Consider the following 24,465-nt stretch of genomic DNA (forward strand, 5'->3'; position numbering starts at 1 on the left):
CTCAAGAGAGGAATTCCCAAACCTCAGGAAGACAGCAATGTGCTACAGTGACAGCATGCTTACTGCTAAATGAGGTGCACGCTGGTAGAACTGAGTTACACTTTTTTACATTTTAATCAAGTATAACAAATATAATTTAGTAAAAATGGTTAGGTATCTGTATCTACATGTAAGTTTAATGTACATTAAAAGGTTACATAGAGTTTTGATAATGAAATTTAGATCTTAGAATTCTGGTCCCACGCTATAAAAGGCTAAAGAAAGATCACTAAAAAGCTACACATAGGGGCACCTAGGTGGCTTAGTCGGTTAAGTGTCCCACTCTTGGTTTCAGCTGAGGTCAAGATCTCTCTCATGCACTGGCAGCTTGGAGCCTGCTTGGGATCCTCTCTCTATAGCTCTCTGCCCCTCCCCCAATTGCGCTGTCTCTGTCCCTCTCAAATAGAAATAAACTTAAAAAAAAAAAAAAGCTACACATAAATAATCTTTGTGCAGTCCTAGCTAATTTCCCTCTGATGTAAAAATGATGTAACAATTTCACCTGTTCCGTGTGGAACAGTTATGCAGCCCCGGTCTGCTTGCTCCTGGTGTCATTTCTTAGCTGCTTGGTACTTAATCTGAATCTGTTTCCACATGTGTCAACAGAGGGGGACATTCTTGAGAACTGCTAAGGGAAGGAAATGAGACAATGACCGTGTGAATACTTTACAGATGACAAGGGAAGGAAGACAACAGGTCATTCAGGATCATTAGGCCTGTGCGTTTGCTTCTTCCTTATCAAGCCCTCCCCTCACTTCTACTCAAAAGCACCCACCCTATGGGGGTCACAGGGAGGTGTGGTACTAGAATCCTGTGACCCATCCCCTTCATCCTGACGAGGCTCTGGCTCTCAAGAGTAACACAAAGTAAATGGAAAGAAAGGTAAGGGATCTGCCTTGTTTTTTTGTTTTTGTTTTTTAAGGTTTCTGGGCATAGCTATTTAGGTAATGAAGATTATCTCCCACATCCTTCTCCAATCTACTCCTGGAACCCACGGGGATGAGACTCAGCTTCAAGCTGGGACTGAAAGAGCAGAGATCTGGCACAAGCCCTCAACACAGCTGGAAACTGGCAGATGCAGGAGGGTGTGAGAAAAACAGCCTGGCACTTGGAATGCCTGGGAGTCCAAATGAAAAACCTGGGACCCACACAGGCTGACTTGGGCAATGAGACATGCTATGGCTCTTAGAGTATTATTGACAACCTCTACTTCATTGCTAATACTTAGACTTTTGAAAAATTTTATCTTAAAGATCACTGCTTTCTAATTCTTTTTTTCAAGTCCCCAAATTGGCAATGCTACCTTTCCACATGGCAACAACAGGCTACAAATGGAGCATGTATGTCCCAGGCTCACACAGGCCTCATTACTCCAGACTGTCTTAAGTCCCGCCATTGTCATTCACTTACCCGTCTGGACAAGTAGGCATCTCAATTCGCTTCTCCTAGTGTTGAGGGCCTTACTCTCATGGGAACAAGCAAGATTAGCTACTTCTCACCCTCTGGGGAGGACAAGAAAAAGCTGAAATGATTCCCTTCAACACTGGCCACTGTTTAGGATGGAAGACAGCCAAAGACTTCCGCTCACTCAGAAAGGCTCTCCTCCAACTGTGTATGTATGTATATCTAGAGCAAGGGTAGGCACATTTTTTCTGTAAAGAGCCGAAGAGTAAATATTTTGGCTCAGCAGGTCACATAATATGTTTCAACTGCTCAACTCTGCCATTATATCCCAAAAGTAGCCATAAACAATATAAAGTGAATGAGCACGAATGTATTCCAATAAAGCTTTATTTATGAGCACTAAAATCTGAATTCCATATAATTTACGTGTGTCATGAAACACTATTTTGATTTTGTGTTCAACATCTAAAGATGTAAAAAGCATTTTCGGCTCATAGGTCATATACAGTACAGATTTGGATTTGGCCTATGAGTTCATTTAAGGTATCTTCCTAATGGATTTTCTCTTTTGTAACTTGTAAATCCTTGTATTTTGTATCTTACCTTTGTCTTATCATTCCTATTACATAATAAACTCCTTAAAAGCTAAGGCCAAGTGATATATATTCCTATAACTCTTAGCTGATTCTGTTATGATGCCTTGCACAGAGAAGGGGTTTATTTATGTTGCATAAATGTCTCCTGCTCGTTATTTTTCAGTATTAATTCCTATTTAAAGAACTCTAAATTGCAAGAATACAAATCTTCCATGTTTTCCAGACAACATGTGAAGTACTTTTCAACTAACCTCATCTAGGCCTGTTGCTATTACTGTGCAATAGGACCTTGATTCATTAGGATCAAATAAAATGTTTCTTCTTTGTTCTCCCAAATTTGTCTTTAAATATATACAATTTTCTGCCTTTGTCCTCTTAAAGAAATTAAAGTTACCTCCTTAAAAATTCAGATCAATATCTACCCTATGACCCAGCAATAGCACTGCTAAGAATTTACCCAAGGGATACAGGAGTGCTGATGCATAGGGGCACTTGTACCCCAATGTTTACAGCAGCACTTTCAACAATAGCCAAATTATGGAAAGAGCCTAAATGTCCATCAACTGATGAATGGGTAAAGAAGTTGTGGTTTATATATACAATGAATACTACTTGGCAATGAGAAAGAATGAAATACGGCCTTCTGTAGCAACGTGGATGGAACTGGAGAGTGTTATGCTAAGTGAAATAAGTCATACAGAGAAAGACAGATGCCATACGTTTTCACTCTTATGTGGATCCTGAGAAACTTAACAGAAGATCATGGGGGAGGGGAAGGGGAAAAAGAGTTAGAGAGGGAGGGAGCCAAACCATAAGAGACTCTTAAAAACTGAGAATAAACTGAGGGTTGATGGCGGTGTGGGAGGGAGGAGAAAGTGGGTGATGGGCATTGAGGAGGGCACCTGTTGGGAGGAGAACTGGGTGTTGTATGGAAACCAATTTGACAATAAAGTCATATTAAAAAAAAAAATTCAGATCAATAAAAAAATCTCAAAACTGACCTATTTTATTATATTTTACTTTAGAGACAGAGAGAGACCATGAGTGGGGGAGAGGCATAGTGGGGGAGAGAGAGAATCTCAACCAGTCTCCACGCTCAGCACGAAGCCCAACATAGGGCTTGATCCCATAACCCTGGTATCATGACCTGAACCAAAATCAGGACACTCAACCAAATGAGCCACCCAGGCATCCCTCAAAATTGACTTTAGATTTATTTTAAAAAGGCACTAATTACAGAAAAAAATTTTAAGCCATAATATCAAACCATATAACTAACCTAGTTTTTGACACTGTTGAGCTCTAAAGCTGCAGAAATAAACAAAACTTACCTTAAATAGTATAGGAAATACAATGCAAATTTCAATTGACTAGATATGAGTAATATTTAAGAGATAGCTGATTCTGAGCTATACTTACCAGCAAGCATTACTATATAAATCAAATTTCCAAAGAACCCTGACACAAAGATTTCAAGTGATTTTTTTTGTAGCAGAATCACTATAAACTCTTAGTCATCTATGGCAATTAAAAGGCAAATTATCTTTGTAAACCATACAGGAAATACTGCCCTCTACAGAGTATTTTATAAGAACAAAGAATGTTTTATATAAATGTAACCCATAAATTACCATGAGAGCAACTTTTTAAAATTCTAGTGATACCAATACTTAATGAGTGACAGGATTATTAGAGGAAAAAGGAATCCAATGGAGATGACTGGAATTTTATTTTCTTCACCTTAATGTTTATGCACACATACAATATCCTTCTATACAGGAGCGTGTGTATAAACCCACAAATACTCCAAGGACAAACAGTAAGGATAAACAGAAAGAATGTGCCAATTTAAAAGACTGGGAACACAGATTTCGGCTCTGAGGAAGAGAGGAAAAGGAATCTGCTTTGCCACATGGCAGGACAAGCCAAGGAGAGAAAGGGGACAAGGACTGGCTGAGTCGTGACTGCACAGCAGAGCCCTGTCCTCCCTCTCACACACTCGGGCTGCAGGGCCTGTGCCCTAGGGCTCTGAGGCCCTCCTTCTTTGCCATGGAAGTGGTCAGCACAAACAGGCACAGATGGTACTTCAATATTTTATTCGAGTTCCATGCTATTTAAATTTCCTTGGGGCGCCTGGGTGGTGCTGTCGGTTAAGTGTCCGACTTCAGCCAGGTCACGATCTCGCGGTCCGGGAGTTCGAGCCCCGCGTCGGGCTCTGGGCTGATGGCTCAGAGCCTGGAGCCTGTTTCCGATTCTGTGTCTCCCTCTCTCTCTGCCTCTCTCCCGTTCATGCTCTCTCTCTGTCCCAAAAATAAATAAACGTTGAAAAAAAAATTTTTTTTAATTTCCTTAAAGCACTAGGACTGTTCCACTCTTAGAAACATTTTAACTGCAGTGGGGAACTGGCTAGAAAATGAAAAGTTCAACAACAACTCAAGAGAGAAAGAAAACAGAAAGTTAAGTTCCTCCTGGATAGAGGGCAGGGAATTAGGTGATAACCACGAAGAACTAGAGAAATCCATTCTGGTGAGCCAGTTAACTCATCCAGGAAAGGGAACTATTTCGCAGGCTGTAGGCCAAATCTCAGACATCAACTTGGAATTGTCACTGAGGAAACGCTATTCTATACACTTGATGCTGTTCACTCACAGCATTTAGAACACTCCCCTCCATCCCGCTATGTCTAAGTACCACTCACCCTTCAAGTCCCAATTCAAATATACTTGTCATACCCCAATTTCTTGGACAATTGCTTTCCTTAAAGAAAAAGAACAGTCCCAAGCCCCATGCTATGGTTCTTCTTATCTTTCACATAGAATGTACTATTATATCTATTTACAGAAGGGCTAAGTAAGGCAGTCATTTCTGAAAAAATGAGGATTAAGTCCGACAATGACTCATACATAGGCCTATTAATTATATGAAGCAAAATCAGCTTTTGGGTGGCAACAATAACTAATCTCCTGAAGGCTGTTTCTTGGGTTATAGCCTGACATGTGGCTACAAGTCCTCAGAAGTCAAACATTTATAGAAAGGTAGGTTTCTTTTTTTTTTTTTTTTTCAACGTTTATTTATTTTTGGGACAGAGAGAGACAGAGCATGAACAGGGGAGGGGCAGAGAGAGAGGGAGACACAGAATCGGAAACAGGCTCCAGGCTCTGGGCCATCAGCCCAGAGCCCGACGCGGGGCTCGAACTCACAGACCGCGAGATCGTGACCTGGCTGAAGTCGGACGCTTAACCGACTGCGCCACCCAGGCGCCCCTAGAAAGGTAGGTTTCTGATAGTCTTAAAAACAAAACAGAACCAGGGCACCTGACTGGCTCAGTTGGTAGAGCATGCGACTGTTGATCTCAGGGCTGTGAGTTCAAACCCCACGGTGGGTGGAAAGATTACTTAAAAATCAAATCTTTTGGGGCATCTGGGTGGCTCAGTCAGTTAAGCATCCAACTCTTGATTTGGGCTCAGGTCATGATCTCACTGTCCTGAGAGAGCCCTGCGTTGGGCTCCACCCTGAGCATGGAGCCGGCTTAAGGTACTCTCTCCCTCTCTCTCTGTCCCTCCCCTGCTTGCATATGTGCACTCTTTCAAAAAAAAAAATTTTTTTTTTTAAATAAAGTCTTTAAAAAACAAAAAACCCACAGAACCAAAAAAGATTATTTCACACGTATGTTTTCATTAGCCAAAAAAATATGTATACAACTGTCTGATCAAGAATTACAATGTTTTCCATAAAATGGTGAATAAATTTAAGCACAGTGGTTAAGAACGCACACTTAAAAAACCAAAACAAAAATCTTTTATAAAGGAAAATCACATGCAAATGGAGACTACAGGATAGTGAACTACATCACTCAACTTTAAGCAGCTACCAACTGAGGGCCAACCTTGTTTCACCTGCACCTGGCCCACTTTCCCCCAACCCCTTGTGGATTATTCGGAAGCAAATCCCAGGCTTCATACCATTTCATTTATAACTATTTCAACACATCAAAAGCCATAGACTTTGAGGCAGATAGACCCGGTGTCAAGTCTAGGCTCTACCAACTAATAGCTGTGTGACCCTGGGCAAGTGACTGAACTTCTCTGAGCTTGTCTTGTATCTGCAAAATGGACAAAATGAGATAAGGTACCTGAGGAATGAAGCCTAGCACTGGCCCACAGAAAACAGTTACTATGGCAGCTGCGGTTTTTATTACTATACGAGCATAGAAAGGCAGGACTCTTTCTGACTCATTTCCAATGAGCCCCACAAAGGACAAAACAAATAGCAAGTATTCCCATATTTTAAAAAGAGATACTAACCTCTCTATGCTAAAGTTACAGAGGGACGAACAAAAAACTGGTGATTTATGACCCCCCTCAGCCCAACAGTGACCTCCAGGAGTTTAAGGAAAACAAGTCCAGAAAATCTCTTTGGATAAAACTACAGTGTTATGGGGTTTCAACCACCCTCCATGGGGGGAGGGGAGGAACTACCTTCTGGTCACCATAAACCAAGAGAAAGGGAATTTTAAGAGAGTCCCCTAGAGAGTGTAACCTATCACCCCTAGAAATTGTGGGGTACAAAGACTGGTGACTGACTCATACCTGATAAAAGCCCACCAGTGAGAAGCAGGAAGGAGCAGCCTGTGGTGGCTGTGTGGAAGCTTGCTCTGGAACAGCAAAGAGGACCCCCACCCCTTCCACCCCCAGTGCTGGCTTCCCAACCTGAGGCAGGCCGGGGATGGGAAGGGAAGATTTACTTTTTTAATCAAGTTCAAAGAGGACGTTTTAGGTACTTAAAAGAGATTCTTGTAATTTAAAGTGACATAAAAATTTAAAGAATACCTATTATATAAGATAGGTGTGTATGTGATATGATATTTATAGGTTATATATTCCATCCAGAAACAATAAAAGAACAGACAGAATGAGTTCAAAGGGGGAACTGAGAGAAAAAACTAAGCTGTTTCCCATGATGTTCAGCATCTTCCATATAATAGTTACATTATATGTTCAAAAGCCCAGCAAGAGCAGAGAAGATGACGAGCGCCATCATAGAGATTAATGAAATGTAGATATTAGCACAACTAATAAATAGTAACAAGTATATAATCAACTTAAACCATACCACTTCTAAACAGAATAAAATTTCAAGGCATATTAGAAAAGCTGTTCTCTTTTCATCTCTTTTTTCATTTAATTCTGGTGAGTAACAGCAGCCAAGCAATGCTTCCATCAAGGATTCGACCTACTTAATCCTAAAGAATGAAACAGGGAGGAGGAAGTAAAAGTTGCTTAAAACAGGACAGAAACAAAAAGGGGGGATGATCATGTGGCCCAAAGGGTACTGATCCAGGGAAAGAAACTCCATGCGCAAGGTCCTGCGTTAAGCGCTAAAACAATACTTAAAAGGACAACATAGGTTTTCTGCCCTTAAAGGAATTTGGATTAGACATACAGCAACACCAAGAGATCAGCGTACACAGTCTTTCAGAGGTGGGGAAGGGGTGAGAGAAGGAACACAAACTTGAAAACAGCCAAAGGCCCAGTAAAGAATCCCTTGGAAGGCTACTATGAAGTCACTCAAGGCAAATTCATGATTCAGATCTTACACAAACAAAATAAAAATTCAGATTGTAGTCATTCCATTATAATGAAATTTTCTGTAGATTCTGAAGCCTTGCTACATTGGTTTTGAAAGCTCATTCCAGTTAAGATCAATATTTCTTTGGGGGAGAGTTATTTGGAGAGTTATTCATTACTTTCAAACTATGCAGGCACTCAACAGACCTTTCTAATAAAAAGTGTGATTGCATTTTGAATTATAAGTAGACACAAATTCATTTTTGGAAAACATTCAATGCCACAGAAGAGCTATCCCCATTGAAATCATGGGGTATCCAAACACACAAGACTCTTCAATGGCAATAATGGCGTCCCTGTGCCATCCACCTGGATAAACACAGGTTACAACCCTCATCCGGAGCTTGTGTTCCCCATAGCTTATGGTGGGAATTCTAGACAACCCAGCTCTGTCTCAGAACTAACTAACTAACCACAACCCAAATCAGCCACAGAACATGTTGTGTACAGTTTATAGAGGCTTCCCACTCATTTTCAGCAGACAGACCTCAAGTGTGTTACCTAAGGTTTCTGTTGCTATCAAGACACAGCTGATAAGACTATTTCTTGTCAGATGGATAAAGATGTAAAGTTAAGTCTAAATTTCACTTCTCACCTACTAAAACTATTAGAGTAACCGATTACCATGTAAGTCGACACAATCGAATTTATTTCTGGTTATGCAATCACAGAACTGATTACTTTTCAAATAAAAATTCAGAGAACTAGATTACTCCCCAGAATAAAGAGTAGCAACTATGTGCCTGAGGGCACGCCCACACACACGCATAGGGGTTTTTGCCAGTTTTCCATCTGGAAACCATGATGTAACAGGATAATCGCAAATTTACTCTCATTGTTTAAATCTATGAATAACGCACAGATCATCTAATACAAACAAGAAATTAATTGTGACATGTAACTCAAGTTCAAGTCACTTATAGTAGGTTGATCTTTCAAGGTAATTTTTTACAATTCAAGAAACCTCTTAAAAGTCAAGAGGGGTGCCTGGGTGGCTCAGCTGGTTAAGCATCTGGCTTTGGCTCAAGTCGTGTTCTCACCGTTTGTGAGTCTGAGCCCCACGTCGGGCTCTGTGCTGACAGCTCAGAGACTGGAGCCTGCTTTGGATTCTGTGTCTCCCTCTCTTTCTACCCCGCCCCGCTCTCACCCTGTCTCTGTCTCTCAAAAATAAATCAATAAACGTCTAAAAAAAAAAGGGGGGCAAGAAGAAATAACATAAGAAAAACAAAGCAGTTTCTTTTCTACCTATGAGTTAAGAAAGACTGATTTTTTTCAAAGGTAGTAGCTCTGCAATTTTACAAGCAACAATCCTTCGAAATAAAATACAGATGGCCTAAGCCAACTGGATTAATAAAAAGGTATCCTTCATTTAACCATAATTCATTTTGATAATTATTGTCTACCTTAAAAGAATCTACTTCAAAACTGATTTTCTGCTTCCAGGATAGAAGGTGATATGTCACACAGAAGTCAAAGAAAAACCTAGGAATACCTCTAGGAGGGACAAACGTTGGAGATGGGATTCTTCCTTTCAAGCCAATGACGTCAAGTGGGTGTAAAGGGAAGAGCTTCCTTACTTTCTCCTTCTTACCCTCAAGTCTGAAAACCTACACCTAGAAGTATTTTACCTAAGGACCAAGGAACAACGAGACTCCCCAGGGAAGAATAGAAGAAATGACCATAAAGGATGGAAAGTGACTTTTAAATAAATGTGCCAGAACTAATCCATACAAACGGATGCTGCCACCTTCAAATTCATTACTTTGGAAATTATATACTTAATCCAACGATACTGTTATAGTCACTTCGGAATTTGTTTCAGAGCTCAAAATTTTCCACATCCTTAAAACCAGGAAATGTTTGTCTCTTCAGGTTAGATTTGCAATAGTCAAAGGTCCTCAGAGTAGCTGTGCTGTTGTTTGGAAAGTCTTTCTTGACCTCCCAAGTCCAGGTTCTGTGCCCCCTCCCCGTGATCACTACATCCCCCAGCAGAGCACTTCTCACTCTATAATGGAATTGTTTACTTGTCATCTGTCGCCCTGGCAAAACTGTAAACTGCACAGAAACAGGGAACAGATCTTATTATTATTATACCCACAATCCTAGCATAGTGCCTAGAAAACTGCAGGCTTCCAAGAAATACTAAATGATGCACTCTACTTTAATATGAACTGGTCTGGAATCGTGTGTACCTTCTCCACTGCCCCTCCCAGCAGCTCTCAGAAAAGAGTGTATCTACAGAGACGAACTATGGCTTTTTATACTTGGCAGGGAGAAGTGATTGGATTTGATGATCTTCATTACTGATTTATGCATAGAGAAGCAAAAATCATGACTACATCCTCACAGACTAAAAACATAACTTTTTCCCTCTCAAATCTGCAAGCACAGGAGTATCTTACCTAGTTGCAAGATCTTTATAGTGTCTCTGTAAGCTTTCATCACCAGCTTGAAGTGGCGATAAAGTGGGTAGCATAAAACTCTTCTTCCAAAAGACACCAGGATTTCATGAACATTAGTCCAAGTCTGTGAAGTATAGTTTAAATAAGTAATCATTTCCATATTACATAAATAAAAGGACACAACGAAATATGAAACTACTCTCAATTAAAAACTATAAGTTCGGATCATCACAAAGCCATGCAAGAGAGAAATATAAAACCGTGAAATGAGATTCTTTTTGTACACCTTACAATAAAATATTTAATTGCAGTCCTTGTAATTTCTCATACTTCATCAAGATATCACAAATGCTCCTTAAAAATCACATATGCAGCAGGAAAGTTTCAAAAAGTCCTTTAAGAATTACAAATATGAATCTAAAACACATGGTACTAACAAAATACAGATGCACATAAAAGACACTGTTAAATGATATATGTTTCATGTTTTTGTCCTTTAGGACCACTCAAGATGGTGTAGATGAAAGATGGAGAACTCTTTAGTGAAGTGTGTTCACAGTCTCCCTCTTCTTCTACTTTTTCTTTTTCTTCTTTTTTAGTGTTTAGGGCATGAGAAAAACATGGTATTTATTTCAGTAATTTGCTTTCACTTATCAAAGAGAAAAGTGCTTTCTTGAAAAAAGTTATTTTATCTTGAATAGTATCAAACTGAAACCATCAGCAATTCAAAACTTACTGAAAACACTAGACGAACGCAATTTTGCACAAAATTGTTTTTTAATTGGATTTTGATTAAAACTGTATGAAAAATGTAACCCATATATAAAACTTAAAATATAAAAGTAAAACTAAGGGAGCAGAAAAATTTCCATGTATATTAATCCTTAACAAATGAGAGATCTGATTAAGAATATTGAGTATATCACAAAGAACAGTTTATACCTAAAAAGAACTATAAACTTTTAAAAAATTCTACCAAAAACTAATAAAAATTTCACATAGCTCTCAATAGCTCTGGCAATTCTAAGTTATCTCAAAATCAATAAAAATTTCAAAATGAAATCATATATAGGTGAATTTATTCATGTAGATTTTAATAAAAGAACTATGAAACTCTTCAGTTACTGACTACTTTGTTTTCAACATCAGTAATCGATGCCATTATTACCAAATCCAGTTTCTCCCTTACATGCTGATCACGGCAATAAGTAGAACTCAAATGAAGTCTAGGGAGCAGTGTTCCTCCATCTTTAACATGGATACGAATCCCTGGAGATCTTGCTACAGGTTCTGCTTCAGTGGGTCTGGACTCAGATTCTCTAACAAGCTCCCAGCTGAGATGCTGGTCAAGCCATTAGTTCATGGAACATTCTCTGGAGTAGCAAAATTCTCTAACAAAGCTCAATGTTTCAGTTCCTGTTCCCATCTTATCTATTATTTAAACAAAGTGATGCCATGAAGGGCGCCTGGGTGGCTCAGTCAGTTGAGTGTTTGGCTCAGCTCATGATCTTTTGGTTTGTGAGATTGAGCCCCGTGTCGTTGTCAGGATCTGAGCTGACAGAATGGATCCTCCTTGGGATGTTCCCTCTCTTCTCTCTGCCCATCCCCACCACCCCGCCCCGTGCACCCATGCTTTTTCTCTCTCAAAACAAATAAACTGTAAAAAAAAGTGATGCCATGAAACAACCTTGATTTTATAACTTACAATGTACTGTATCTAGGATTTTTTTTCTAATGTTTATTTTTGAGAGAGAGCAAGAAACAACAGAGAAAGAAAGGGAGACAGAGAATCTCAAGTGGGCTCCACACTGTCAGGACAAAGCCCAACTTGGGGCTAGAACCCACAAACGGCGAGATCAAGACCTGAGCCAATGTTCAACTGACTGAGCCACTCAGGGGGCCTAAACTGGAAAAGCAAAAAACTAATTGACTTAATTGATGATGCAACTGTTAGTTGTGTAAAATGACACTTTTTTTTTTTTACATGCTAGCTTTTATTATTTTACATGCTAGCTTTTGTTCTTTCTTTCTTTTTTTTTTTTTAAGTAGTATGTACACCCAGTGTGAGGCTCAAATTCATGACCCCAAGTTCAAGAGTCACATGCTCTACCAACTGAGCCAGACAGGCACCCCTAAAAACTTTTTTAAATGTTTCTTTATTTTGAGAAAGAAAGCATGTGTGTGAGTGAGGAGGAGCACGCTGACAGCGCAGAGCCCGACGTGGGGCTCCATCTCATGAATTTTGAGATCATGACCTCAACCGAAATCAAGAGTCGGACACTCAACTGACTGAGCCATCAGGCCATCAGGTGCCCTTCTACTTTTAACTGCTGTTTTTATATTCAACAATTTGTTCAGAGCCAGCAAATTTTAAAATGGCATCCTCTGATATTTTTGATAAGATCTACAAAACGATTTACTGGGAAGTATTTATAAAAACAATAATTACTATACTAGAAGAGTTATCAGATCTGACCATACTACTTGTAGGACCTTGGACAAGTTATTTAAACTCTATGATCTAAGCTTCATCGTCTGTAACACAGCAGTAATACTTATCTCACAGACTGACTGGAATGAACAGGAGAGGTAATACATATAAAAGGCTTATTAGCACAGCTTTTGATGGCCAGGAAATGGCCCCTAGTAGAATTATCACCTAGGTTTGCTTCCCAACTTTGAGCTCTGAGCCCCAATACTCACCAACTTACAAACGCTGCTCTCCTTCTCCCAAATGCTACAATACCCTATCTAGCTTCATTAGAAGAGTTACAAACGCAATCAGAATTTTATTTAAAAAGATGGGGGGAAAAAACTTGTATAATCAAGTTTCCACTTTAAAAAAGTTAAGGAATTGCTTGAATTACCCACAACAAACTAATGGCGACGGAAAAAAAGAACTTTCTAAACAAACAAAATGGCAAGAACTGCAAATGAAAATCATACCTCAAACCAGCACAGTGTGGGACTCAGTTTTCTAATGTTCCATGCAGACTCAACCTTCATTTGTTTTGGAGAAAAGAGCAGTGTCATTTTCGAGGTAAAGTCATTCAAAAATAAAGTAAATATATCCATTCACTCAACCAGTGTCTCAGTAGTACTGCCATACATAAGAACTAAGAAGCGTCTGTGGCTGAGGAAAAATAATTGCTTTGCAGAAGCTATCAAAGGCAAGTTTCTGCCTACTTTCCTTGGGATTTCACAAAGTAAAGCTTTTCCACTGATAAGAGTACCAGAACATAAGAGCAAACAAGCAGGGGCTTTGAAACTAAAACTTAAAGCAAAGTGATGTTTGCTCAATTACTGTCCTTCTCAACTAACTTACCCAAACATTCTGTAAGTAATCTGCCAAAGGACTCAAAGATAATGCTGAAGGGCTGACTGTGGCACTTAAAAAGATGCTCGAAATATGGCCTTTCAGAGAAGGCTTGTGAGAGTAAGTGCATTCTAGAGAAGGTCTTGAAGTTGCAAGACTTCGCGGCATCAAACATGCAAATAAAAGAATCAAAAATGGTCAATTTTATCAGGCATGACTGAACACACTCACTCATTTCCTTAAGCAATAATGTGAAGTACTTTTTTCATAAAAGAAAATATTTTCTCCAAGTACAGTATCCTTAAACGCTGAACGGAAACAAAAACCATTTCCAGCTATAGTGTGCCCGTGATATACTCGTTAATATTCATTTGGGAGTCAAATGCAAATCCCAAGAGTCACCTTTGAAATTTTCAGAATCCTAACAACAGAAAATTTGGCACATATCAAATTCTAATCCTAATACTATGCTAATGCTGTGATGGTGAGAAAAGCAGATTAAATAATATACATCGTGACCCAATTTAAATACGCATACACACGTACACAATGAAAGACTGGATGAAGAGATGTATCTCCTTATAACAGTAGCTATTTCAATGGCTGACATTATGGGAAATTTTAATTATTTTTTTCGTACCTATATTTTCCTTTTATACTGATAGGAATTATCTGCATAATTTTAAAAAAAGGAGAGCATATGCTCAGCTTGAAAACAACTCTTGAGCAAGTACAATTATAAACAGCTGCAGGGGCACATGGACTGGAAAGACTTTTTTGGTTCTTCAGCCTTTTTAAAATGTATGATCACTGAAATAGGTGAGAAAGACGTTAAACTCTTCATTTATAAAATCAAATGTGGATCAAGAAGAGATACAAAAAAATGTTTATATTATTAAAACAAGACCATTTAAGAAATAATGTTCTTTACAAAAGGTTTTACTTTTACAAGATTTCTTTAAATAGCAAAAAAGATAGGATTCAGGTTATTCAAAATGTAATTTACATGTAATTTTTTCAGAAGCATACATACTATATAAATTGAGGGACACCTGCAGAAAAATGCTCAGATTCCCTTTTTTGTAAAATAGATATACCTCACATCCGCTCATGGACAGCTTGGCCAGAGAATGTAAACGGGTATGGTAAAGTTCACCTCTTGCCAATGTCAAGTGTCACATGGAAACAGCCCTCTTTGAACAAGTCGTCTCCTAAAGAGATGAGAGTTCAGGATATCCTTTCTCTACCCTCAGCTTTATTGCCCCACTCCACCATGTGATAGACACTGATGCGCAGAGAGAGAAGGAAAAAAGAACAAGCCAGCAATATGTGCTCACATCGGTACCCACCACTAACACGCACGTGCAGCTCTGCCAGGAGCATCCCCCAAATAAATCATCCCAACAGGGCTTACTCTCCACAGGAGTGACGCCGTACAGTTGATTTAGTCTGCTCACGTATGCCAACATGCACAGACACGTGTGCACTTACGTTCTTCTCTCCTTCAGTGACACGAGTTTCATAGCAATATGCCAGAAGGATATCAATCAAACTGTAGTACACTTGGCGAAGAGCTCTCTTGTCCAGTAGGTAAGATTTATTGACAAATTTTCGCAGCTGATATTTCTCTTCTTCAGAAAAAGACACTAGGAAAAAAATGCATTTAAAAATGAAACACTCCATTCAGTTTTGCAAAAAAAAAAAAAACCCAGTGCGGAGGATTTGTCAAAATTAGAACTTCGATTATAGAAACTGAAATAAGAGTAATTTAACTCTGAATATAGAAGGAACTTTTAAACGAGGCTTCACAGTTTTATTAAGGGCTGTGCATCTGCTCAAACCCTAGTAGAGCTAAATAAAGGAGAAATGTCTAAACAGTATTTATTCCTTACTTCCGGGATGCCCCCTCTTTTTGCTACACTGTCCTGTATTCAAGGCATCTAAATGCCAGAGCTATTGACTTTAAAATTCAGGTAACACAGTTTGAGAACAGAAAACATAATGGCTAAATAAAGCACTCTGTAAATATTCATTATCCATTTTGAAAGTTCTATACAAAAGAATAGGAATATTCCCATATAATAGGCAATGTTAAGGGCAAAGTATCTATTAATATCTTTTAGACACAAAGTATTACCTACATAACACACAAATGGGACCACATCACACATATTTGACTTATGGGAAGAAGGTGGTTCTTTTCAACAGTGTGTCTTTTCTTCTCTGGCTTTCACCCTGTCTACATCTTCAACAACAGCCTCCCCCACATTAAAAATCTAGTATATATCATTTCATATTTTTCTCTATAATCATGTAATGCTATACAGACACATAAACATATACAAAGGAATTTATATGATCCTCCCTCCCCCACCCATAGAATTCGATCCTTTTTTTCCACCTAGCCTACCTCACTGAATAACTCTGGCAAATCTCTCCAAGTCAACTGGCACTTAGCTAATTTTTGTAAAGGCGCAGAATATTCCATGGTGTGGTATGCTCTATCCAACCACTCCCCCTACTGATGGGCATCCACTATGCTTCCAGTTTTCTGCCACTGCTAGTAAGACTGCATAAATGTCCTTACCACACATCCTTGGATACTGGGAGGTTTTATTTCTATAAAAGAGATTCCCGAGAGTAAATTCACTGGGTCAAAAAGTGCATCTGTTTTTTAAGAATACTTTATTTAAAGGCTACAACTCTCCTTTTTAATGGCCCTGGATACAAGTTCTCCTTCTACACCCATCCCTCCCACCCAGCGATAAATATCATAGCTTTTCCTACTCATTTCCATTTTAACAGATAGGAAGTGACTGTAGTATGAAGAATTCTAAGAGGAGACCCAGTGAATGTGGGCAGAATATGTGACTTGCTTCTATCCAAAAGAATATGGCAATGGTGATCGGACAGTCACTGTCATGATTATGTCGCTTTAAAGAACAGACTGGAGCCAGAGACTCACTGCTGGTTTTGAAGAAATAAGATGCCATGTTGTTAGAAGGCTGTTTGGCAGGAGAGTGTGGGGAGCTGTGAGATGTGAGAGTAGCCTCCAGCTGACAGCCAGTAAGGGCACTGGGACCTTAGTTCTACAGATGTAAGAACAGAATTCTGCCAACCATCAAATGAGCCTGGAAAAGAACCCTGAGGTCCAGAAAAGAACATAGCTACCAACACATATGAAAAAAGAAAAGAGAAGATGGCCATATTTATGTACACCCTGATAAGACCCTGAGCAGAGAACCCAGCTAGCAAACTCGAGTCCTGAGCCATGGAAAATGAGTCAAATTAGAACTGTTTCTAATTTGTGGTAATTGGTTACACAGCAGAAGAAACCTAATACAATGATATACCACTGTTACTGCGGTTAGTATTTTTCTAACTGCTAAACTTTAAGTATTATTTTATAGGTTTGCTGGCAACCTCTGAACGAACCATTCAATGTGTTTTGCCCACTTTTTTCTATTGGATGGCTTGTCTTATCAAATTTTTAAGAACTTGCTGTTATAGATATGAACCCTAGTCATATCTCCAAATCGACTGTATCTCTACTGACTTTGTTTATGGGATCCTTTGCCATTGATTTATCTATTTTTTTGCGTGTAGCCAAATACATCCATCTTTAAAAAAAAAAAAAAAAAACAAACAGATTTTGGATTGACAGTCTCCGATAAGTTTCCCCAACTCCTGAAAATGTACATGAAACCTCTCATCTTTTCTTTAAGATTTACAGTTTCCTTTCTAAAATCTTAAGTTTTTGATCCATCTGGAAGTAATTTTTTCATGTTAAAGGATTCTGGTTAATTCCAGGTAAACAGTTAATTGCACCAGCACAGTTTGGTCAGTAATCCATCTTTTCCCCACTGTACCGAACTATTAGCTTTGTCAAATAGATCTGTTGTTTTCTTACTAACAATTACTTCCAAGCATTTTCAGCTTTAGTGACTTGTAAATACAATATTCTCCCCCCCCCCCATTTCCAGTAATATTTGATAGGACAGAGAAAAGCTATTTCTTTTCACAAACCACCTTACCCAATATTTGGCTGCCTTGACTAAAAAAAAAAAAGTGAAGTACTTAATAAATGCTAATAGTTAAAAAAAAAAAAACATTTATGTCTACATTGGTAAGGTAAGCAAGTATATAAGGCTGAAGTTCTTTATAACTTTCCTCTGATGTTTACAATATAGACAAGCTATCGTCAAGGATCTATTTTCTCACATTAAAACATGAGCATTTTCTGGGGCTCCTGGGTGGCTCAGTAGGTTAAGCATCCAATTTCAGCTCAGGTAATGGTCTTGTAGGCAGTAAGTTCAAGCCCCGCATCAGGCTCTGTGCTGACAGCTCAGAGCCTGGAACCTGCTTTGGATTCTGTCTCCCTCTCTCTCTGCCCCTCCCCAGTTCACACTCCCTTCTGTCTCTCAAATATGAATAAATGTTAAAAAAAAATTTTTTTAAAACAATATGAGCATTATCGGTTATTATCATATATACGAAGTAAAATGCATCTTACCTTAGAGCAAGATTTACAGAAAGAGTAACAACTAACAACATAAGTGTACTCAGTTCCTAGCTAGTGTAAGTAAAACATGGCCTGGTACTTACCTTCGAGCGATTTCTTTTTTTTTTAAATATATGAAATTTATTGTCAAATTGGTTTCCATACAACACCCAGTGCTCATCCCAAAAGATGCCCTCTTCAATACCCATCACCACTCCCCCACCCCCCATCAGCCCTCAGTTTGTTCTCAGACCTTAGAGCGATTTCTAAAGAAACTTAAGCATCTAGATATTTTAAGCTACCTCTAAAAAAAAGGTTATCAACCTTTTACCTTGCAAAGTAATCTTTAACTCTCGTTCCATGCCCTATCAGACCATTAGTTTCAAATTCACTTAAAAAGTTAGGCCCAATAAAGAGGAGCATTTTGCTTCCAGTTCCAGTGGTTCATACTAACGTAGCTCAAAACAAAGCAAAACAAAACAAAACTTTAAAAGGCTCTTTCTCCAGGTTTTAGAATTGCCTGTTACATTTAGGTAAGGACAGGCTAAACTGCTAACCAAGAGACCCCAAAATACAGTGGCTTCTCTGCAAAAGAAGTTTGTCTCCCACACTACTATTCTGAGTGAATGATCCAGGACTGGTGAGGCATCAGCATCTCCATCATATGACTTCCAACTATGCATCTAAGAAAGCTGTTCCAGGTTTTTACCTAATTTCCTAACCAATGGGCAAGCAGCCTAAGACGGCAAGCTCCTTCAAGACCGGGGCCAGGGCACACACCACTTCCGTCATTTCCCATCACCCAGGACTTAGGCACAGGACCACGCTGAGGGCGAAGAAGGAGAGCAAAGGGAGTCAACGGGGAAGTCACTAGCTGCATGCTCACGTGTCTAGCTCCAACTCAGGAAGCCCCTGAGGGGAGGAAGACTAAAACAGATACCAGGTGGCTGTGATGCTTTTAGGAGCCCCAAAATTAAGTTGCTTTTTGGTATTCCCAAATCACTCTCTTACTAGCCAGTTACCCCATCCCTTCTATCTGCTCAACAAAAACTGCCCTTTTGCGGGGCACCTGGGTGGCTCAGTTGGTTGAGCGTCCGACTTTGGCTCAGGTCACAATCTCGCAGTCTGTGAGTTCGAGCCCCGCGTCGAGCTCTGGGCTGATGGCTCAGAGCCTGGAGCCTGCTTCCGATTCTGTGTCTCCCTCTCTCTCTGCCCCTCCCCCGTTCATGCTCTATCTCTCTCTGTTTCAAAAATAAATAAACGTTAAAAAAAAAAAAAAAACTGCCCTTTTGCTCATCACAACTGGACAAGGCCAGAAGAGAGAGATTTCCTCACATGCTGGGCCCTTTTCACATAGTTTCCCAAACCCACTTCTGTCCTCTCTTAGGAGCCTTAACTTTAACATGGCTTCTTTTTATTTAAAGGCTTCCTTCCAGCCATTTTACACTCTATCCTCTGGGGGAAAAAAATCTTAAGCGCAGTTATTAGAAATTACTAGAAGCAATACCCCTCTACTCATTAAAATTTACTTAGTGCAAAAAAACCAGATCTTAAAATATATTTATGTAATCATTTTTTAATGATGTTAGAAATTCTATGTTTAAAAAGTATGAGAAGAAACAGGAAATGTATTTGCACAAGTGCTGCTTACATAAATGACAACGATGGGAATGCATTTGCTTTAATTTGCTGGCAGCAACATAAAGATATGTGTATACTTTTAAACTTAATGCAGGTAGGTGTCAGGTGAAGCATTCTTTAAAGACTGGGATTTGGAAATAGAATTAATAAGACAGATAAACTGGGTGCAGAATGTCTCATTGAAGGGCTAATGTGAGGATCCCTTAATTTAAATAGAAGCTCTCAGTTCAATTAAAGCAATCTGATTTAAGGAAAATGTAAGAAAGCACATATTCACTGCATGAAGAACGTATACCTAACAAAGTATTTTAGTCCCCTAGTAATTCATAAGAAGGTTTGAGACAGTATTCTCGTAGGTATAGTTTTGAGATGTTCATTACTTCAGCTAATAGCAAAGTGCCAGGTGTTCATGATGATATTATCTCACTTGAGAAAAGCCTTTATCCTAGTTGACTAATAAGGACTTCTGCTTCCAGATAATTCTAAATCATGAGGTAAGCATTCCCAGAACCATTTAATAATACATTTACTCATCTAAATGTTTATACCTTCATTCTCAAGTAATCACACCTGTATATACACTTAATCCTTTGTAAAGACTGACCTAGGAACTATAGGTTCTGATGTTCCATTACCCACAAGTAAGGGCTCCTGCATAACATAAGTCACTTTCCAAGACCGTGTATGTAAGAAAAGCCTACTTGAATGTACTCAAGAATTCTTGGATGCCAGGTGCCCCTAACCTTTCCTTAAAACACACCACCACCTTTTTCTGAGCGTTTTCAAGTCCATTTTGGCTTAAATAGCTCATTAATAATACACAAATGCATTTAAATTCTGAAATTCAAGCAAAGGAACCAGAGATGATAAATAACAATATTAACAAAGTAGGAAATCACTAGAGAAACCAAAAGTCTTAGCTCCCCAAGGCCTTTTTGATTAGAGCTGTAAATCACATCACCCAAAGGGGAACTTGGGGAGGTTTGCACACAATCAGGTCTAACTAAGCAGCGGCAATGGAAATGACTACAGATGCGGTGCCAACAATACTTGGATGATTGCCACCATGAGTAACATTTGTCAAGCATTTGTATGACTAAGCTACACTACAAAGCAGCCTTGCTATACAGTTCACAACATTTCGGTTAATTATACTTCTATAAATAATCTACAGTCAAACAAAGGCAGCGGAAAGCTCAATTCATTTGGGGAAGACACTGGTGCACTAGCATGAGGCAAATGGCCCGGGACCACCTCCTAATGTTAAAAAAAAACCCCAATCGGTACATGTGAAGACTGCAAAGGGGCTCCCATCAAAATGGAAAGTGACCTTCTTAACTTCACTTTGAACATTCTCTAGTTGTGTTACTTTGAAATCGTCCCTTCTCTCTAAATCCCCCTCCCAAATATCTGTCTTCTGTGGGGCAACAATTAAATAATCCCTGATCCGGCTCCTCTCGGAGGAATGCAAATCTGTCTATTATATTGTATACTTTCTGGAAACAGATCAAGGGAACCAGAAGAAAATGTGCTGCATTCAAACCTTTAGCCTAAATGGGTAGTCCCGCAGCGCTACAACTTTCAAAGCTGACACTGACAGTTAGCTCTACAAACACTGGAGAACTCACTGGTGCCAAACAGGATGTCCCCGCTAGGAAGTTCATTGACTAAAAATGTTATGTGGTGTCACACCATGCAACCATGTGCCAAGATTCTTGGGCTGAGATTAACCACGGAGAGACAACATGGGAAATGTGGTAAGTCCATCCTCATGAAACCAGAGCTCAGCAGGAGCATAGCATTTAACACTTCCATTTACAAGCCTTTGGGGAGGAAGACTGGGATCATTAATAAAAGTCTCCGTGTTGTAACTCAGGCCTACAATGAAAATCATAGGAATCATAAAATCAAAGGAATCATAACTGAGGCAAAGACAGGGAGCAAAGTTCACCACCTAAGGCTTATCTGGAATTCTAAACAATCTAGCTTACTATTTTATGATGAGATTGAATCAAAGGTAGAGCCCTCACCCACACTGCTGTATCTGCCTGGCAACACCCACTGCAGTGACACAGAAAGGAAGGAAGCCAGGGAGGCAAAGAACAAAGAGGAAGTGGAAGGGAAAATACAGCACGAGAATGCTCCTTGAGTAGGCTAAGGACTTGAAAGTTTATTTCTTGGTTTATTTCTTTTTGCCCATATTATCATCTGGGTGAACACACTTCAAAACATTTTCACAATTCTGGGGACCTCCAATACTTGACCAAGAAAAAAAGAAAGAAAGACAGGGGCACCTGGGTGGCTCGGTCAGTTAAACGTCTGACTCTTGGTATCGGCTCAAGTCATGATCTCATGGTTTGTGGGATGGAGCCCCCCATCAGGGTCTCTATTGATAGCACAGGGCCCGCTTGGGATTCTCTCTCCCTCTGGCTCGCTCTCTGCCCCTCCCCCATTCACATGCACATGCTCTCTCTCTCTCTCAAAAATAAAAAAATAAACACTTTTTTAAAAAAAGAAAGAAAGAAAGATCTCATTAACAAAAAACTTCCCCCTAAAGCTTCATAAATGTACAAAAATTTTAATTTCACAGAGAGGCCATTCAATTTCTGGCACTCCCACCATTGATGTTAGTCTACAATAATAATCTCTAACATTTACAACATGCTAGAGATTTCAAGTACATCATCTCATTCAGTCATCAAGACAACTCTATGTGGTAGGTATAAGATTTCCACAGCAACCCTGCCAAGTTGCAAGATCACACAACTAGCCTGTGATGGAGCAAGGTGTTAAGGCCCGAACCCCATCTTTAGCTTATATCCATCCTTAACCCTATACTTGGCACATTACGAAAAGTGCTTTCTGTACAACAACACAGAGCTCAAGTTCTTCTACCTTTAGATCACAAGTCCTTGCTATTTTTAAAGGTGATTTTTAAAATGAATCACCATACTAGCTTAGCAGGCTACAATTGTTCTCTAAGCACCAGTCGGGATACATGTCACAGGTGGAATGAAGATGAAGGGACAGGAGAGGCAGTGGTTAAAGGGAAGAACTAGTCTAATCTTCTGTTACAATTACACACAGAGAACTAACTCAAAGGCTGGCTCTCACAGAAAACAGGACCTAGAGCAAGCTACAAAGGATCCAAGTGAAGCAAGTTCGAATTTAAATCAAAGAAAGGTAATGCCTTTTCTTGATTTTTAGGGCAACTAGCTCACCCTTGTGGACAGAAAACTTAACTACACAACCACCAATTTCCACCTGCACCACCTTATCAAAACACTGCACCAAATTTGGGGAAACTGATTGAGACCAGCAGATAGCCTTCATGATTTCAGAGTGAGCAGACATTTTAAGCAGACCTACGTGGCATATACAATTACCTATCCCAACTGTGTTAGCAATCCTCTACCTGAAAATGTGTCAATATAATGTGGGAGGTCTCTGAAAGATTCTTAAACTCAAATCAAATATAAAACCAAGGATTTGTTGAAAAGAATGTAACAAGAGCCATTATTTATAAATGAGTTTCTCTACTGCAGTAGTCAATTATAAAAGATTAAAGCAGCAATTTTTCCATCTGGTAGAAATCACCTAAACTCTAACAAAACCAAACTACAAAAATACTTTGTACAGTATTTATCTCTTCCATAAATATTTACCAAGAACTTAGTATACAACAGGCACTCTGCTAGACAACAGAAATATAGCAAACAACAGACGACCGCATTACTATGCAGAGAATCAAAGTACTGTTAGGCAATAGACTTGCAGCTATTTCAGACTGAGTGGCCAAAGAAGGTACTGCAAAAAAACTGTAAACAACCCAAACATCCCATCAGTAATAAATAGCCCAAATATCCATGGATCATGATAAAAATATACAACAGAATGCCAGGCAGCTATTAAAAGCTCAGGAAGAACCCTAAGTGCCCGACATGGAAGAGGTACAACATGTGCTACACACTGGAGAAAGTCAAGAAAGAACAGAGTGCATGTGAGTCTGTTTATAAATTTCTTACAGCTAATATTCAGATGTCGGTATATGCACTGAAAAAACCCTAAAACTGTTAAGAGTGATTACTGTTTTTTAATACAGAAATAAAAGCCAAATCAGTATACCGCAAAACATGGGCCTTCTACTCTTGATCTATCTGAAACTGTTATAATTCTAACATACAGATGTAATATCATGAAAAACTTGGAGAGGACATATCCAATTCAATCAACAGACAAAGGGAATGAAAACTAGGTCTTTTCCCACCATTGCTAATACTCAAATGCCCTTACTACAGTGGAATGTTCAGATCTTTTAAGCAGATTATTCAACTATTACAGATGTCCTGTGTGTTCATGTCCCTAAATTTACTTAAAAAATAAAAATTTTTAAAAGGATCCCAATGATTCAACTATACTTCAAAAGACTGTTCCAAGACCAGTCTAATCATCGAGTAGCATTTTCCAGTCTGGGGTGAAGACTCCATTTCCAAAATTAGCAAACCAAAAGAATATCTTCCCTCCATGAGAGAATTACAACTGTGTGCTTAGTAACAGGGAAGACGGGAAACAAATGAGCCTAATTTTGAGTTGCTTACCTAATGCAGCATGATTTTCTTGCTCCTGACTCTTTCCCAAAGAGGCCATCATTTTTAAATATATGTCAGTCCACCAAGGATTATACTTCAAAATCTGTTCAACAGCCTCATCTTCAAAAAAGTCAGCTCTGGAAAGAAAACAGTCAACGAGCTTGTTACATAGAATTGAGCTGAGTTTCATTTTTCTTTTAATTTTATCTTAACTCCTTACGTTTTGTATTAGAAACAGAGATTGTTAATTCAAAGTACAGATCAAGGAAATGAGCACTGTGTTCACTTTCTGAGTGGTCACTAATCACCATAAAATGAAAGCTGGGGTCAGACTAAAGGGATATGTGACA

The 24,465-nt window shown here is 39.1% G+C and overlaps 1 protein-coding gene and 1 non-coding gene across 2 annotated transcripts in view; one reads left to right on the forward strand and one right to left on the reverse strand.

Moving 5' to 3' along the window:
* Positions 1 to 24,465, reverse strand: part of SHQ1 (SHQ1, H/ACA ribonucleoprotein assembly factor) — a 99,126-nt gene that overhangs the window by 50,931 nt on the left and 23,730 nt on the right. Inside the window, exons 6-9 of the mRNA XM_030307244.2 lie at positions 24,125 to 24,252; positions 14,876 to 15,030; positions 13,015 to 13,068; positions 10,069 to 10,192 (exon numbers count right to left, since the gene is read on the reverse strand). Of these exons, the coding sequence (XP_030163104.1) occupies positions 10,069 to 10,192; positions 13,015 to 13,068; positions 14,876 to 15,030; positions 24,125 to 24,252 (461 nt within the window). The remainder of the gene's footprint in view (positions 1 to 10,068; positions 10,193 to 13,014; positions 13,069 to 14,875; positions 15,031 to 24,124; positions 24,253 to 24,465) is intronic.
* Positions 5,352 to 5,424, forward strand: TRNAN-GUU. The gene has a single exon. It is a non-coding gene; the product is annotated as a tRNA-Asn (tRNA).

This window comes from Lynx canadensis, chromosome A2 (genome assembly GCF_007474595.2).
Source record: "Lynx canadensis isolate LIC74 chromosome A2, mLynCan4.pri.v2, whole genome shotgun sequence".
Taxonomy (NCBI): domain Eukaryota; kingdom Metazoa; phylum Chordata; class Mammalia; order Carnivora; family Felidae; genus Lynx; species Lynx canadensis.